At 36.8% G+C, this 19,123-nt stretch overlaps 1 protein-coding gene across 1 annotated transcript in view; it reads right to left on the bottom strand.

Annotated features, from left to right (window-relative positions):
• DMD (dystrophin) overlaps positions 1–19,123 on the bottom strand; it is an 870,543-nt gene that overhangs the window by 559,625 nt on the left and 291,795 nt on the right. Inside the window, exons 12-15 of the mRNA XM_053455059.1 lie at positions 10,599–10,746; positions 6,025–6,144; positions 893–994; positions 93–200 (exon numbers count right to left, since the gene is read on the bottom strand). Of these exons, the coding sequence (XP_053311034.1) occupies positions 93–200; positions 893–994; positions 6,025–6,144; positions 10,599–10,746 (478 nt within the window). The remainder of the gene's footprint in view (positions 1–92; positions 201–892; positions 995–6,024; positions 6,145–10,598; positions 10,747–19,123) is intronic.

The raw sequence follows: 19,123 nt of genomic DNA, 5'->3' as shown, positions 1-19,123 counted from the left end.
AAGGCTTTGAGGTTTCTATCACAGTAGAATTGTAATTGTATATATTGTAATGTATTTATTGTGAATAAAGATGCAAAAAGGATTGCACATACCGCTAATTTTCTTAGGTTGGAAAGCATTTCATTCTGATCCTTGAAATCCGAGGTATGGATAGTGCTCACAATCTGCTCTTTTTCTGTAAGCCAGGCATCAAACAGGCACTAAAATACAATTAAAACTTTAGTTGGAGCTGGTCTCAATGCCTAAGAGTTAAATTGCAGAAGGGATTAATATTAATTATAAATTAACTGCAAGACCAAATTTACCCCATCCAGCACATTAGCAGTTGACGTTTTTTTTTTCTCCCGAACAAATATATTTTAATTAGGAATGCGGCATTTGAGCAAATTTATTCATACATTGATTTCCCGCACTCTGGAATTAGTGTACATTTAACTTTTGTAATATCTAAAGTGATACATGACCAACTCAAGTATTACCATCATGGGTATTCAGTAGGGTTAGCAAAGGTGAGACATTAGAGAGAAGGCAAGGTGTAGGATCAGTGAGGCCCGTTCTTAATGCCTTCTATATAAAGTTTATCAACAGCAACCATGAGCAGAAAGACTCTACCAGACTTGTCAACTGCTTGTTGATCAGGTAGGCAGCCAAGTAAACTTTGAAATCAATCAAGATTATTCAAGATTAGTTTCTTGCCTTCCCAACCAGGATGTGAATATTTGAGGCAATAAAGCTACTTATGTAGATGCAGAAGTATAGATTTCTCAATAATAATGCTAATAATGAGTTTTGCCTACATAAACTGTGCTTAACAAATTAACAAATTCAATAAATCTTGTATGTCTTCTAATTGAGACAAGAAATAGTTTTTAGTAAGGTATAGATTTCTAACCTGTTCCTCAGCAAAACGCTGCCATTTTATTAGAACGTCTTGCAGCAGAACCCATCTGTCTTCTGTCCATCTGCATATAGAAGCCCAGCGATCTCCCAAATGCTAGAAAAAGAATAAATAAATTAGCCACAACCTTTTTTATCTATAATGCATGGAGCTCATTAACCAAATATAAGCCTGCACCTCATTTTGTGCCTTTGAGTAGAAGAGTAATTTTCTTTTGTGGGATACAGCGTCCATCAAGAAGGAGCACTAACAGACAATACAAGATAGGTGGGAGACAGAGGGCTTCTTTCTATTAAATTAAATACATTTTAATAGCTAATATTGACAATACTACCCCCCCTCTTGTTATTATTATCTTTTATTTATACAGCGCCAACAATTTATGCAGCGCTTCTTACAATACATATATTCAAGGGGTAAGACTAGAATCGACAGACTAAGACAAACTGATATATTAGGTGGAGAGAGCCCTACTCACAAGCTTACAATCTTGAGGGAATGGGGTGAGGACAAACAAAAGGAATAGAGGAAAGTGAGAGGTAGTGTGGAGGTTGTATCATCGACAGGGAAGTTCTAGCAACTAAGATGATATGCTCTTCTGTGGATTTTTCCACTAAAGTTGTGTCCACCCTAATCTGCCTGCTTTCCAACCGGTGTTGGTTTGCCACAAAACTTGTGTATGCCAAGAACCAATTTACCCTCAGAGTTCAAACTTCATGCTAATATGTTCCAATCAGATGCAGATGCCATAAATTGTTACAAACACAAACCTAGAATTTCACGGCAGATAATTTGGGCCCATTTTGTAATCCTTATAAAACACTAGTACAACACATTATAGTAATTCATCTTAATTTAAAACAATAGAAAATAACCAGGAATACCGTATATTCTTTGCGCAATAAAATTAATCTCTAGGGTTAAAGTTGTTTTCTATTAAATCTGCTATAAACCAATTCAGTACACATTGGGGATCACCAAGATTTTCTAATCACGCAAGTTTATAAAAAAAAGGAACAATGTGTAGAACCGCATCCAAGGCTTCCAATGGAGAATTAAATAAAGAAATAAGTAAAGCAAATAAAATATGGCCTTGTGATCAACTCAAGTTTGGGTGATGTTCTTTCCAATAAACTTTCTATTATACCTGCTCAAATTTAATCTTAGTTATATTAAATTTCTTGATAACTTAGATTTTTTGAGTAGGATGCCCTTTTTTAATATTTTCAACTTGAAGCCACTGACACAATAACCAACCCATAAGAACACTCCATATTGCACACTATGTAAACACTTCTTGGAAATTAAAACATAAAAAATGTAATTAAAAAATATCTTAAAATATATATTGAGACCATCTTTTTTAGGCCAGCACCAAATATTGCTCCTCGCTAAGTTGTTGTATATTCAGAAAGCATAACTATCTACAGTTCATATCACTGAAACATATTCTGCAAATACACTTGTTATGCAACACTAATGTCTATTGTATGTTCCCATTAGTTTCACTCATCTGTAGAAATGGATCCATAGTGAAAAGATATAAAAAGGGCTAAGGGTTCTGGCAACATAGAGGCTCATGGAGCCCATGTCCCTTTAAAAGGGCCAATGGCAGCCAAACTAGGTTGACCACGGTTTCCATGGGACATATGTTACATCTAGAGCAATCCGGTTCCAGGCATACTGTCCTAAAATCATGCGAGGCTGCATTTTGCCCCATAACCCACTGTTACTGTAAGAGTTCCCTTAGCAAGGAAGCCCTGGTATGCTAGCATGTAGTTTCTTTTGATGGAGTCTGAGGGAGGATACTGAAAGAAATGTGCTGTGATGGTAAACTGCATATTGTTTTCTAAACTTCCCTTCTTTCCCATCTTTTTTTTTACAAAGTGTGAAAGCACAGAAATACAAGAAGATGAGGGGAATGCTTGCTGTTGCACTGTTTTCAGCTCTAGGCCCACAAATCCCTTAATTTGGCACTGATGATCAACAGCATTCCCTAGCCCACTTTTGTAGTTCAGTAGTTACAGGAAGTGGTTCTTACAGGTCTTATTAGGTGTGGAGCAATTCTCTGCAACGTGCTCAACATTTAATTTATTCTTCCAAAGGAAGTACCCTGCCATCATAGCAGCATTAAAGCCCACTATTTTAATGCCAGCACATCAGATTATGCTTTACACCATGTGACTCTGGGTAGACAACTGTGCACTCACACAATTATTTCAGGTTTTCTTTTGAGAAGCACTGTAAAGAAACATGCCACTTGAGGGCTTTCATATTGTGAAAGGCCATATGTAGGGGGGGGGTAAATGGTGCTATGACTCCTTACAACCCCATGTGGAATTCTTAAAAAATGCTTAGAATGCTTTTTTGAGAGACAGACATTTAAGACTGTTCTATTCTTGCAGTCTTCCAAGTTATCTTTGAATTCTTGGTGTTGGGATATGATGTAATATCCTGGCATTCCCTGTCACAGACATGTGTGGAAAACAAGGGAGCAGCATTTTAGATATCTGTAGAAGCAGACGGACAGATCTTTGCCACTTTCACTATATTCCTGATTTTTTTCTCATCCCAGAGTGAAAATACAAATCAAAATGTACTAGTTATAATAAGTAAATAAAAAGTAAATAAAAATAACTTCAACTGGTTTGAATTGGTACAGTACAGTATCAGTTCAAACAAGTTGAATGACTAGAGGTGACTTTTGTAGGAAAGAATTAAATCACAATCACAATTGAGTGAGCTAATTTAGATGACATAATGGATTGTAACAAATAACAGTATTTTTGTTGGTCTGAATGACAGCATAAGTGAAACCTGCAATTGCTAATAGCAGCCTGACATGTTTCAAGCAAAAGTTTTCATTATACAATGTCTACAATACCTACAATTGAGCTTCATACAATAGATTGCTTGCATTTTAAAGAAATATTCATTTGACTGTTTTCAGATTATGTAGCATTATCATTACCGGGACAACAAATTATTTACACTACTCTATCTAGAAAAATACAATTGTTTCAAACAATTTATTTTGTTGGCAGGGAGTTTACCTTGTTATAAGGAATTCTTTTTTTAGGTGAAAGTGAAAATGATTCAGTCTCTAAGGGATCCTGATTTTAGATATATGACAATAATTCACTGTTATAATACTGGTTTTGAAATTAATTTTGTTTCGATACAGCCAAGAGTCATATAGAGACATTTTCATTGTCTGTGTGTAGGAGGATGATATATTTATGTCACACAATATATATTAGAATAATAATATAATTGACTAATATTCAAGTGTATAAGATTTCTTTATTGCTGGAAAAAATATTGTCAATGAGAAGAGATGAGAGTGAAAATTCAAATGAAATATTATTTCATAAATAAAATAAAATAGGACATTTTGGTCCAATCTTGGAGAGTGTAAACATCATTAAATCCACCTGTGTTTCATCATATCTTTCAACTTGTGTGCATACCAATGTGTTATTATTGGCCACATACCAAACCAGAGAAAAGCATGGTACTGTATGAAGCCAACAAGTTTTATTTTTTGTGTCTGACTGAAAATCAAGAATTTTTTTTTTTTACTAGGCTAAATTTATATTAAGTACTTTTATGATCATCTAAATTCATATTTGCTGGCCTAAACTATAAATATATAAGCCAATAAAGGCTTATATTAATTTATTAAAACAGATATTTTCGATCAGCAAAAAAACAACACACAAAACCCCCCTAAAAGTGGCAAAGGGTCCCTTATTGGCAAAATGTCATTCAATGTCATTGGAGGGTTTTTAAGTATGAACTGCCTTGTTAAGGTCACGCCACAGCATCTCAATCAGACTCAAGTCAGGACTTTGGCTACACCACTCTAAAACATTAATTTTGTTTCTTTTGAGTCATTTAGAGGTAGACATAAACCAACTGCGCTAGAGCTTTAGGAAACAAACTGATGGCCAGACATTCTCCTTCAGGATTTTCTGGTAGAGAGCAGAATTAATGGTTCCATCAATTATGGCAAGTCACCCAGGCCTTTAAGCATTAAAGCAGCCCCTGACCATCGCACTACCACAACTACATTTGACTGTTATGGTATGATGTTCTTATTGTGGAATGATGTTCCACAGTGTGTTAGCTTTATGCCACATGTAACATAACCCATGTCTTCCAAAAAATTCCACTTTTGACTCAGCAGTCTACAAAATATTATCCTAAAAATCTTGGGGACCATCACGATGTTTTTTGGCAAAAGTGAGCCTTTGTGTCTTTTTTGATTAGCCTTGGTTTTCGCCTTGCAACCCTCTCATGGATGCCATTTTTGCACAGTATCTTTCTTATTGTGGAATCATGAAAATAGACTGTGAAGTCAGACCACAGTCCTTAACATGTTTGCCTGAGTTCTTTTGTGACCTCCTACATTAGTTGTTGATGTGCTCTTGGAGGAATTTTGGTAAGCCAACCACTGTTACACTGGAGTCTCAAAGCCTTAGAAATTGTTTTGTAACCCTTTCCAGGGGTATAGATGTCAATAACTGGTTTTTATCCATTCTTGAATTTCTTTACATTGCACCATGTGCTTCTTTTTGAGACTTTTTAGCTTACTTCACTTTGCAAGGCAGGTTCTATTTAATTGATGTCTAGATTCAACAGGACTGGCAGTAATCACATCTATGATCCCCATAGAGTAAATTCCTGCCCTGAAGAGAGAAGGGCAAAATACTGAGGACAATATAGCACTAAGCTGCCATAGATTGTGAGGAGGTGAGTGGCTTAAGTGGCTAAAGAGTGAGTTAGCTTGGCAGGTTACAGTGAAGCATAGGTGTTAGTTTCATGACGACAACTTGTGTTTAAAGCCCTTTGTAGGAAAGTGGAAATGCTATACATTAAAATGTGGCATAAGTAGCCTTAGTGGTTTATCCTGTAACAAGGTACATTTACTGTGAGATTATAGGAATAACCAACAATATGTTATGTGATTACATTGCTGGTCCAGCATATGGCTTAATTGCTAACTTGATAAAAATATAAAGACGGCAGAAACCGGATAAACATCAAAGTAGTGACTATATGTCATATAAACCATTATTTCATTTGAGAAAGTACTTGAAATATCCAGTGAATGATATACACACCTGGAGTTGATCTTCTAATGCAGCCGTAACTTTGTCTCCACTAGATTCTTCCACCACGACTACCATATGAGTGAGAGCATTGACTCGGACCTGTTCTTGTTCCAGATCATCTTGCAATGCCTGAATCGAGAAACATTGACTTATAGAATGTAACAAACATATAGAATCTTTACTTTCATCAACACTAAATAGGGAACAACCAACACCGAAAACCGATGTAACAATTCATGATAGGAGCTGCTCTTGACACCTGTGTACAAGCATGCCTACTAAATTACAATAAATAAGTATTTTGTATGTAGTCTCCCATTAATGTCTGTTAAATAGATGACTGGAATATATTATAGGTAATATCACCTGAAAATGGATCCATATCCAATTAACAATTGATACCATTTAAAGATCGCACACAGCAATAAAATTCTTGTGATTAAAGTACACAGAGCACCAACTCTATGCAAAGCGCCACTATAAATGATATTATAACAGCTGCACATGGCAAGATTAAATGTAAATGCAGTGGCAATTATAGTGCGGAGCTGAGAATTATAGAAGGTAAATATACTATATCCAAGTAAAGTGCAATCTAATAGCAAATAGTTTGGAAAGGGTAACTGCTATAAATAGTCTGTGGCCAGTAACATTTTTAGGTTTGTAGCAGGAGAGAGAAAAGAAGGGTGTGCTGATAACATAATAAAGAAAACCTTTACAGAAATTACTTTTCTAGGGCACTGCATGAGATTAAGAAGTGGGCATGATTTTTATTTTAATACCTGCTCTAAATACAAATGCATATACTGTGAATAAAAGACTAAATTGAATTGACTTAAAACCACAATAGTATGTTACAGTATAAAACGTGTTTTTTTTTTGTACACTTGCCAATATATTTATTTTCATTAATATGACTATGGTGAAAATATAGCACTTTATTAACATGTAATCCATCGTCTTTGCAAGATATCATCCTACTGTATGAAAAGCTTTGTTTTATGTCCCCTGTTTCCTACGTTAGTCAGTGAATCATGTTAAAGGTGACAGCTAGAAACAATACAAATATAGGAATATATATATATACACTATAAAACTATGTGCATAAATAACATATGTATGTATACACACACACACACATATAAATATATATTTAGTATGAAACTACTGCCTATATATAGCATAAGCCTATATATATATATATATATATATATATATATAGCATAAGACTATATATAGCATAAGCCTGATATATATTCATAATATATATGATATATTATGAATATATAAGATTTATAATGATTTCTATATGGATATTACATCTAGTTATAGCTATGCCTTCAATGTTAATCTACATAAAGGTGTGGTTATTTAATTAAAAACAACAATTCAGAGACCTCACATTTTCTTTCCTTTCTTATAGAAAATAAGGAAAAATGTTCACAAAAATAGTTATTACCAGTAAAGAGCATGTACATTATTTCACCATGACTTGCTAATTATGCTTAACTGCATGCCAGCAAAATCAACTTATTATCTATGGTCAGACCATGCAGTTTTAGGGAGCCCTGCTAATATTGTAGTCCATATTAATAATTCATGTCAGTTTATGACCATCTTGTCTCCTGAGAATCAGTGCATTATTTTTTGGGACAGTAGAATCTTCAGAACAAATCTTAAAACACATATTTTATTAATCTTTGCTAACTACTCATTATCCAGTGTCTCCAGTAATAGAACACACAGAAATATTATTTCACAAAGATAATTTATATTTTGTACCCATTTCCCGTGTATGTGATGTCAGAGGCTTGCATCATAATCATTTCTAAACTTTGGGTTTATTACTTATATCAACCATTATCAATCATTGAAATCTAATTTTCAGTACAGTAAATTTAACTCAACATTGTATTTAGAGGAGTGTAATGTAAGTTTATGCAGCCCCTGAGGTCCATTGGTTTATTAAGATTCTTGGTGCTCAAGGGGGATTTTTGAGGCTGACAATAGTGACATCTACGAAAAAGTGTAAGGTGTATGTTACCATATCGCTGGTAACACCTTGCATTTATTTATTCATTCCATAAAGCAATTATACATAGGGAGTAATTATTTTATACTTGAAATTATATCCATTTAGAACAACAAGATTCATACATGAGCATAACACTGTTTGGGGTGGTGGGGACATTCCTAAGCATTGCTTATCAATTAAAGTTTACCGTTAGGTTAAAAGAAATTGTAACATCAGAAGTAAACCCATAACTGAACCTAGCACTAAAATGTATATCACTTGTGTTTTTTAGGTAAATATCTTATTTGGATTTATATTTCCAATTCAGCGAAAACATCTGCATCTACCAAAAGCATCGCCACTTCATTTCATGCATTTGTTCACCACAATCCCTCAATAAAGAATACATTGTAGTGCTACTCTTCAGCCCATGTAGGGAAAAGCCTCTTGAGCTCTGGCATTGCTTGAGAAGCAATTGAATGAGTTAAGTTAAGAAGAAATATGTAAAATAATACAATGAGGGTAATTTCTTTAAACATCTAAAAAAACAACAGCAATGTGAGCATCCTTATGACATATTCAGCAAAGTAGATTGATAGAGGAAATAAATCTGAATGCATCCTAACTGTGCTGACAAAAAGTTTACAGAATGAAGAATAAAAGTGCTTAGCAGTTATTTGATATAAATTGTGACTCCTTTTTACAATTATAATAAACAAATTGTTATTTGAAGCTAGCTAGGAAAATGATCACCAACCCTTCCCCCTTGACATTGGCAAGGGTGATAAAATCAACCACTACGGGATATGCGTCCCAACAGCCAAGTCCACCACATTCAACCATTCCATGCTATCCCATTGCACAGGTCCAGATAAAGGCAAATAAAAATTACCCATGCACCAATCACAACCATTACCTACAATCATCCTCATACCGCCAAATATTCTGCCTTACCATAGAGAATGCTTTTTTTCTGTAAATTCCTCTAAAAATGTTCATTGATACCCTTAAAAAAATTGTTTTTATTTTCATTTGTTTCTTTTAAGCTGTATGTAGTAATAGCTAACAAAATTCAGACAGATTTTACAGAATGTGTATTTATAGGAAACAATATTCTGTGCTACAGTGCTTATAAGTTACTCTAAACTGTTAAAAGCTTTCCAGCAGGGAAGAGTTAGCCAAAGGATATAACATGCAGATAAGCACATTGTAAAATGTCACACTTCTACAGGGGAAACATCACCGAAAATAATATTTTTTTTAACTTTTTTGCCTGGAGCAACAGGTTATTTGAGGGCAGTTGTTTACAGCAAAGAATCATTAGGTTTTCCAAGTTAGGTGGCTAGAATGTTCAAACGTACTTGTATAGTGAAATCATTTAAGCACAATTTAAAGAGCAAGTGAAAATATGAACAGACATCTGACCATCACCAGAGTCCAATGTTAATGCTACAACATACAAAGACACTTTAGAGAATTGTATGCTTCCAACTGTGTGGGAACAGATTGGGGAAGGCTCTTTTCTGTTCCAGCATGACTGTGCCCCAGCACACAAAGCAAGGTCCATAAAGACATGGTTGGATGAGCTTGGTGTGGAGGAACTCGAGTTGCCGATATGAGCTTGTTGGGCATCCCATTCCAAAACTGTGTGCATTAATATGGAGCTATCTCCCACTTTGCTGCTATAACAGCTTCCATTCTTCTGAGGAGGCTTTCCTGAAGATTTTGGAGTGTGGCTGTCGGAATTTGTGCCCCTAAAACAGCCTGCCTGTGCAACCACTTCCTCTAAAACAGCCTCCCTGTGCCGCAGCTGCCCTTAAATCAGCCTCCCTATGCCACGGCTGCCCCTAAAACTGCCTGCCTGTTGCACCTCTGCACCTAAAACAGCCTGGTTGTGCCACCTCTGCCCCTAAAACAGCCTGCTTCTACTACCTCTGCCCCTGAAGCACCCTGGTTGTGTCACCTCTTCCCCTGAAACAGCCTGCTAGTGCCAACTCTGCCCCTGAAACAGTCTGCCAGTGCCAACTCTGCCTCTGAAGAAGCCTGCTTGTGCCACCTCTGCCCCTGAAGCAACCTGCCTGCGCCACCTTTGCCCTTGAAGCAACCTGCCTGTGCCACCTCTTCTCCTCTAAAAAGCCTGCCTGTCCCATTTCTGCCCCTAATAGAACCGTTCTAGTAAAAACTGATTAAAAACTTTCTTTGACTAGCTGTTTGTTCTGGGCTAAAATATATGCAAGACTGAAAAATACCAGATAAGATGTGTCAAGTAGTTCATAACCAAAATTCATGTCTGCTTAAAAAAAATAATTTAGGACAAGGAACAGAAAGGCAGTCTGAGGTCTAAAATAAATCAATATTTTCATCAAATTTAGAGCGATTATATGACAAAAAAACAATAGTACTCTGGTTGTTATGGCAGCTGAATTTCTCAAGGTTATGATTAGATCAGGAAAGATAAGAGGCTGTTGCTGCCTAGATATAGCAACAAATGGCCAATTTAAAACAATGCGAGATATTTCCCAGAATATTACATGCTTTAAGAGACATAAATAAATAAAAAGAAACAAACCCTATGTTCTTCTATTTGACGCTTTATATCTTCTAATTCTGGACCCAGTTCAGCATCCATCCTCTTGGTTCGCTCTTCTGTTTGAGAGAGCCAATCACTCAATTGTTTAAGACGTTGATTTTGGAGGGCCATCAATGTTTTATGTAAACTAGAAGAACAAAAACAAGGTTCTTAGCGAGTGATACATTTGCACAATCTAAAAATAAATATTTTACTATAGCAAATTAGAAAGCACAGTAAACCACAACAGGTAGGATAACCCAGTTTTTCGGGGGGAAAGTAATTTCCATATGGAAGCTGAAAGCTCTGTGCATTTTGTCAGACTTGGGCAGGATTGTCACAATAGCAGGACATACATATAATTGACAAGACCTGAATGTAACATGTGTGGTAGGTCCCTTACAAAAAAAATACTGCAGTTTTTCTGAAGTAATACTGCTATTTTTTGGACATGAAAAAACTGCAATACTGCACTTTTACTGCAGTATTACCGCACATTTACTGCAGTTTTACTGCATTTGTACTTCATTGTACTGCAGTTATTTTTGTACGGAAGTACAAATGCAATAAAGCTACAGTACTTTGAAGTACAACTGTAGGTTTGCAATATAAAAAAAGTGCAGTAAATGTGCAGTAAATGTGCAGTAATACTGCAGTAAAAGTGCAGTAAATGTGCAGTAATACTGCAGTAAAAGTGCAGTATTGCAGTTTTTTCATGTCCAAAAAACTGCAGTATTACTTCAGAAAAAACTGCAGTAATTTTTCGTAAGGGGTGGGGAAAATGCATCCACTAAAACAGATTATTTCCAACTATGTTTGTGAACAGAACCCATCCGCGCCATACACTCAACAGATCTGCTGCATCCAGGACCTAAAAGTAACTGGCTGGATATGCCCAGCTGCACGCTATGTGAGCATAAAAACGTAGCGTGCGGCCGCACATATCCTACCTTCAGTCGTACTTATGTCATCAGGCTGATGCTGGCCTTAAGGTGCCAGCCCTGTCTTGTTTGTGAACCTTTAGATATAGAATTTCATTAGGCAGTATTTCCTTCGAGAAATTATTTACATTAAGCAGGATATTCTCCAGGACGTGAAAGTCACATATTACTGTTGTATTGCATGCCTTGTTGATTAATGTATGAAGGGAAAAAAAACAATAAACATGAAATAAAACAGAACATTTTTTTCAACTTATTATATCTTAGTATTGTTTTCCTCCACATGCTTTGAGCTAATATAGATACTGTAGAGGTGTATCTCGAATACTAACTGATCTCTAACCGATCACTATTAATAGATTCTTGGCAAGGTCCAAAGCTATTAGGAAGCCGTAGTAATTACACTACATTTAACTTATTAAGCCTATCCAGCCAGGCAAGATTAGAGTCTCTCCAGCAGAAGAACTATTCATTTTCCAACAGGTTATTTCAGCGTTTAGGCAGTCTGAAGATTCCAGGAGAGCATCTAATGTATAATCATTTGTAGACAAGAGATTATTTAAAAATACTCGAATAAACAGAAACCACTAAAAAAAAAAGTCAGCTTTATTAATCCAAAAGACAAATGTGATTCTGATGGATCTTGCATGATATATCATCAAATATTCTTTATAGCAAACTCAGTATATTCATCCAGCAATAGCTCCAAAAATATGAAGCATTATTATTCATTCCGTACAGTGTTCTGGACAGTTTTCTAGTTGTTCTGCAAAGATGCCAGATTGCATTAAGGTATTTCTGTATAAAATCACTTTGCCTTGAGCAACAACACTGGAAAAGGACTAATGCTAAAATGCCACATCCTGCTCAATCAACCATGAGCCTATCTGACATGCCTTGTTCATCTGGGATTGGTACCCTTCAAACGGGTAACAGAGAATATACAAACCTGCAAAATGATGCCGTGGCTGACAGATTGATATACGCAGAACTTTATGTGTACATACTGTGGCAAGGTTATCATTCCTGTCCTGTTGAATGTATCCTGCGTTGTGCTCTATATTTAATTCTTTTCAGTTCTTTTTAAAAATTTGTAAAAGGAAAAAAAACTTCTATGAGGACTACTGTCGCCAATATTGAAATAAACTAAAATGAAAAAAAAGGACACACAGTGCTTACGGTAATGCAAGTTAATGCAAAATTAACAGAACCTGCCTTAATTATCCACAGGAGCGTGCCAATGCGTATATCCCCTGTCGGTTGGATACGCCAAGGTTATAAGCATCTGAGCACTCTGAGTATTCACTAAGCTCTTAAAAGAAGACTTTCATGTTCAAAATCAAGTTTATGCAGTTAATATATCAGCAAAAAATTAAGTTGTGATGTTAAACGTCTCATTCAGTAGATCAGCAAAACCATAACAATCAGAATTCAGTATCAGAATTACCAAAGATTGGTACAAAAATACTTTTAATTTAATTTTTTTTATTTATTTCTATTTTTTATTATTAGTTTCCAGCTGAATATAACGTGTGTACTTGACCCACTGTTAAAAGCATCATTGACTGTTCTTAGTGGCTCCCAAGTATGCCTCAACTGCATTGTACTTTGGGCATTTGTGCACCTACTTATAATGATGCTTTTAGCTACTGGGAATAACATGGGTAGTGACAAAAGAATAATGTCTAAGAAGGGAAAAAGTGCTACAAAAATATGTTTTAACTCTGTATTCAAAAGTTTAAGGCACAGTTACCAACTTTTTGCAGTATTTTTTCTTCTACACTCCTTTGTTCACATTTTAAAATCTCAATCAGCAACTACTTTAGAAATTTTAGATGTTATTCGTGCGCTTGATTGTTTAAATTATGTTTTATGTTTAAGTTTTAGAAAACCTGTCCCACAAATAAAGATCGAAGACATTCTGCACGCTATGCATTTGGCATCTGGTAAATAAATGCAAAAAAAATACAACTGATGGGCTTCTGCTGAAATTGTCATTAGCTAATTGCATTGTTTAAATAGGCGTTTGTTCTCATTTTGGGTAAATGGGATTTCTTCTAAAAGCGACTTCATTTTTCTATGGAAATATTTTCTCAAGGAACAGTCTTTACATAAATGTCTTAAGATACGCCATCCATCTGCCGGGGCAGTGCATGTATAAACAATTCAATAAAGGACTGCATCTATCAGCTGGATAATAGATACTTGTGAAAATAAAGTAGCACTTTATGAAAACAATAATATTTCTGAAAGGGTTTCCAAAAAAACAGAAATTCATGTTCTAGCGATAATGTCATTTATCTACAAAGCAAGCAGTTGGTTTGGGATGTGAAATGTAATAAACCCTGTTAAGAAGAGGTAATTATGACTACTTCTCTTGGGATTGTTTCTAAGCCATTCTGGAAGCCAAATATTTTTGTTCCCTCCAAAACTGTCATGCACAAACCAACCAAATTGGTTAACTCTTCTGTTTCACGATGAAACAAGGGTGTTCCCACCTGAGCATGTTATATTGCCACTTTGGGCCTTACTCAACCATTGGACATTTATTTTAATTTGTTGATTTAAATATCCAATATGCCAAGGTTGTTTAATCTTATATTGTTATATCTGTTTACTTAAACTTAAAACGAATCGTGTGTGAGATGACTAAATCTAACTCAGGCGTATTCAACTGTTAATTGTTTCCTTTCAACCAGAATGTTCCTGCTTGAAACAAGTATAGTCCAGGCCTGGAATTGCCGATAGGACCACATCATTACTTTTAGTGCTCCAGTGTGCAGCTGCCGGCTGGATACATGCAACCACATCCCGGGTGAATATAAAAATATAACATGCAGCTGTCCAGCCGGTGACCACACAAATGTCATTGGCTACCACCGGCCGAAATTACCGATTAGTCATCCCTCCCCAGTCAGGCTCTGCTTATTTCTGTATAAATACAATGCTTTTATCTGGCAAGCCTGAAAAGTTGATATTTATATTATTAAACCTAAAGAATCCAGGCTAAAGCAAAATATTCACACTTTTAAGACCAGCCACTATTTTTTTTAGTGTGACAAAGGTCTTCATTCTGGAATTATATAAAATAAAACTGAGCCATATCAATGCATGCACAGTTTAATTGGTGGCACTATCTTCAAGAAATGGGCTGTGTGTGCCAACTACAACCACTCTCCAGTGGCTGCAGCTTACACACGCCGCCATCCTCTGTCTGTTGGATGCCCTCCACATGACACAGGGGCCGTTTATCTCCCTGGCTTTAATCCATACAATTTCAGTAGCATGTGTCATTGACACCATTAATATTCTTACTCTGATTCTAAACAGGTTTTATTTATGTTAAAACAAAAAATCAATTTGGGAGGGTGTAGGAGCCTGTGTAGTGGCACATCAGGCAAGGTCAAGGAGTCACACTCTGACAACAGATCTGACAACTACCCTTGTTAAAAACAGTTCACAATCCTTTTACATAGAGTTCAATACAAGTCTGCTCACATCGTACATTTAAACTTTTCCTGGGGTGGTTTGACGAATTCTAATTCAATATACCAATGCATATTTTTTGTAGAAGTTGTATTGATTATAATTAAATTTGGTGTATATTCTGCCTAAAATAGTAACTATTGGGTATCTTCACATGTGCACAAGTATATCAATCATCAGCCAAATTATTTTTCAAACCTCTAGTAATTAAAATGATATCTGTAGGTACAGAAGCAGCTTCAGATTCCATCACGTTGGAGAGGATCAGTGCCAAGGAGGGCCTTCCAAAACCTTAATGTGCTAGGGTATCGAACAGTTAAGCTGAGATCCTTTTCATCACGTAGATGCAGAATTCAGAATTACATTAAAGTTACTGAGGACATCTATGACAAATACAAATTATGAAAACTTTTCTTCATTTTAAACTAGCTGCCAATTAGAGTTAATTGCACTTTTTTTTTCAATGACTAGAAATCAACAGTGAGAAATGCAAGTGGCTCCATCAGTCAGTTTGTAGAAAAAGCCAAATCAATCATTATAATAGGATGTGCGTCATTACATCCAGAGGTTGGTAAACATGGCACATCAAATGTCCACTATATCAATTAATTAATCATTATTTGATTAAATTAACTGACTCAAAATTAAGTGCTTTCAGCTATGGCAATGAAACAAAAGAATGGATCACAAGAGCCTCACATATCCATGTACTTAGGTTCATAGGTTATTAGGTTAAAGTTAGCAAAACTGATTTTTCAAAACATAGAATTGTTTTTGTTTTTGAAATAAAAGCAAATTTTGTCCATTAAAATAACATCAAATGGATCAGAAATGCAGCATAGACATTGTTAAGTGATCATTGTAGCTGGAAATGGCTTGATTTTTATCTTCAGAGAAGGTCCTTTATTAGCAACTATCACTCCTGTGTTCCAATGACACGTTGTGTTGTCTAATGCAAGTTTAAGTTTAAAAGGCAAAGGCAGTATGTGTGTATGTGTCTGTTTGTGTATATTTATATATATATATATATATATACATATATACCGTATTGGCTCGGATATAGGCCGCCCCGTATATAGGCCGCACCCTAAAAGTTTGGTGCTTTTTAAAAAAAAAAGGTTTTTTCTTTAAAAAATGTAAGAAATCATTTTTATACTTTTATTTTGTTCTGCACATTTTAGGCCTGAATGCAACTTGAGTGCTAGGAACATATGGTATCAATTAAGTGACGTAGTTTAGAGGGTCTTCTGTGGAATGCCGGTGTATCATATTACTGTTCCAATAGGATTCCTTTACGTATACCCTAACCAAATGGGTATAAATTGGCATGACTACAAGGATAAGGTCTCTTTCTACGCTCTTTCCACGCTCTCCTCTTCATCTCACCAAGATACTTAGCCTACAGTACCTTTTATCAACATTTGTTCCAGCATTGGTATTGTATGAATTGATAATTTGTTATCGAATAAACCTAATTAATAAGACATAGAAGCTGTGGTCTTGATTGCTGTTTGATCACTGGAGAAGCTTAGATATTCAAGACAAAGAATATTCTAACAAAAAAGCACCAAAAAAACATGCTGCCACTCTGTCCCCCCCCCGAGATATGCTGCCACTGTCCTCCCTCCCCGAGATATGCTACCACTGTCCTCCCTCCCCGAGATATGCTGCCACTGTCCTCCCTCCCCGAGATATGCTACCACTGTCCTCCCTCCCCGAGATATGCTGCCACTGTCCTCCCTCCCCGAGATATGCTGCCACTGTCCTCTCTCCCCGAGATATGCTACCACTGTCCCCCCCGAGATATGCTACCACTGTCCTCCCTCCCCGAGATACGCTACCACTGTCATCCCTCCCCGAGATATGCTACCACTGTCCCCCCCCGAGATATGCTACCACTGTCCTCCCTCCCCGAGATATGCTGCCACTGTCCTCCCTCCCCGAGATACGCTACCACTGTCATCCCTCCCCGAGATATGCTGCCACTGTCCTCCTCTGCCCCCCCCGACTTACCGGAGCAGACTCCCGGGTGTCTTGCGGGGCCGGCAGGGGACATCTACGCAATACGCGTACAACAAGTTGTATTGCGTGGATGTCCCCCGCCGGCCCCGCAAGACACCCGGGAGTCTGCTCCGGTAAGTCCGGGGCGAGGGGTGCAGAGGTAAAACGCATCTGCACGATGCGCTCAGACAACCTCCCGTGCCGGCACCGCCCCCCCCCCGTGTGAAGTGCTGGCAGGGGAGGCTGGTCTGAGCGTATCGGGGAGTAGGATGCAGGTCCCCTGCACCGCTGCGGGGGATCTGTATCCTAACCCCGCTGCCTGCCCGGCGCCCGGGACTGCATGTCCCGGGCGTCGGGCGCTAGACCCCGAATATAGGCCGCACCCCCACTTTAAAGACTTAAAGTGGGGGGGGAAAGTGCGGCCTATATTCGAGCCAATACGGTATATATATATATATATATGTCCTTCATTGCCCCCAGTGCCTAGAGTGCTTGTGCAAACAGCAGGGTTTGAGTGTTATCTGTAAAGGTTCCGTGTTAAGCTTCTGTTAATAGAATGTTAAAGAGAACATTAACAATGAGTATATCCAACCTCATTACTTATGCTAACTTTCATCAAGCATGTTATGTTAAATTGTTCGAAAAAAGGACAAGTCTACAGATGTTTATTATTAACACACTCAGAGCTATTTATTTTACTTATTTGCAATAGAGTTCTTTTCACATTAAAGGAACTGCAGGTTACCAACAAGTTGTTTATTGAATAGAGGGAAATTGCCGTGAAACATTAGCTAGCTGTACTGAGTTAGAAATTAGACAGGAATGTGATTTCCACATACTGGGCTGCCATTTCAAACGAATCTCACTTCTAATTTTTTGAGGGATGTCACCTTTTTTTAGGAATATCAGGCAGTATCTACATTCTATATTCAAATATCTATAACTTTATTGAGAAGCAAACCACTGTCTAGGAGTCTCAGAATACTTCCCCAGGTCTCCAGGTCAGTTTTCGTTTTCTCTGAGCAGGGGAGCAGTATTTGGATATGACCACGCTCTGCTCCCTTCCTCTGCTACCCCGTGCTCAGTTAAGGCTGTGGAGGTTACTGTATGTTATGGCATGTTTTTATGGCTATGTTATGTGAACATGCTGCCCATTTAGGTTTACTCTTTTGAGATTATCTATAATGTTGTATAACTGTAAAATTGTTGTCTAGATGAACATGAAAAAAGGTCAGTAAGCATTGGATTTTGCCAAAGCTCTGCACCTTCGTAATTATATGATATGCCTATTACCTACAGCAACTAGGAACACCAAAAAGTGTCTAAATCATATAAAAAAATTTTTTGGGGGGTGTAATTTTAATGGAATAGAGACATTCTATTTCCCCATAGAGTGATGTATTCTGGCCTAGAGTAACAAGGGCCAGGCCTAAGGCTGTAGCTCTTCTGCCACATAACGGGGAGCCTGATCGCTGATCTCCCCAACCAGACCATTTACACTATGGAGGACTGTGCACAAGTTTTCTTCAGCACTGTGTTTTCTTTTAAAAGTGGATATGACATTCAGTAGAAAGGAGACGCTAACAATACAACAACAATTAGTTTATTTGGGATAGCTAATGCAGACTATGCAATTTTCTCTTTATAAAAATTGGATATTTCCCTTTAAAAGCATAATATGAGTGGCGGCCCACATATTCAATGGGCTAATGATAAGCTAAGTTCCAACGCCATTGTTTATAATGCAAAAGAATAATAGTCAATGCTATTATAGGTTCTTTAAGCTAATTAGTTATATACTGGTTATTTAAAGAAAAAATAATGTTGTTGAAAACAAGAAGATAATGGCAAAGCATTAGGTTATACTAAAAAGGGAACTTAATTGGCATGTGCGTTCTACACTACATGTCATACAGCTTAAGCATCTCAAAGCATTGAATGTTCATTTGTGATACGCAGACGCTTCTTTCAAGATTTTTGAAGCACAGACACAATTTAACTAATCCTCTTGATTCTTAAGCCCTCTAAATATGAATACTGCCATGCATTAACAATTCATTTTAAGACAGTACACAGTTGAAACAACACTGTGTCCTA

This window comes from Spea bombifrons, chromosome 2 (genome assembly GCF_027358695.1).
Source record: "Spea bombifrons isolate aSpeBom1 chromosome 2, aSpeBom1.2.pri, whole genome shotgun sequence".
Lineage (NCBI taxonomy): Eukaryota > Metazoa > Chordata > Amphibia > Anura > Pelobatidae > Spea > Spea bombifrons.
Note: the sequence above shows the minus strand (reverse complement) of the source record. Positions and strands in the feature narration are given on the sequence as shown.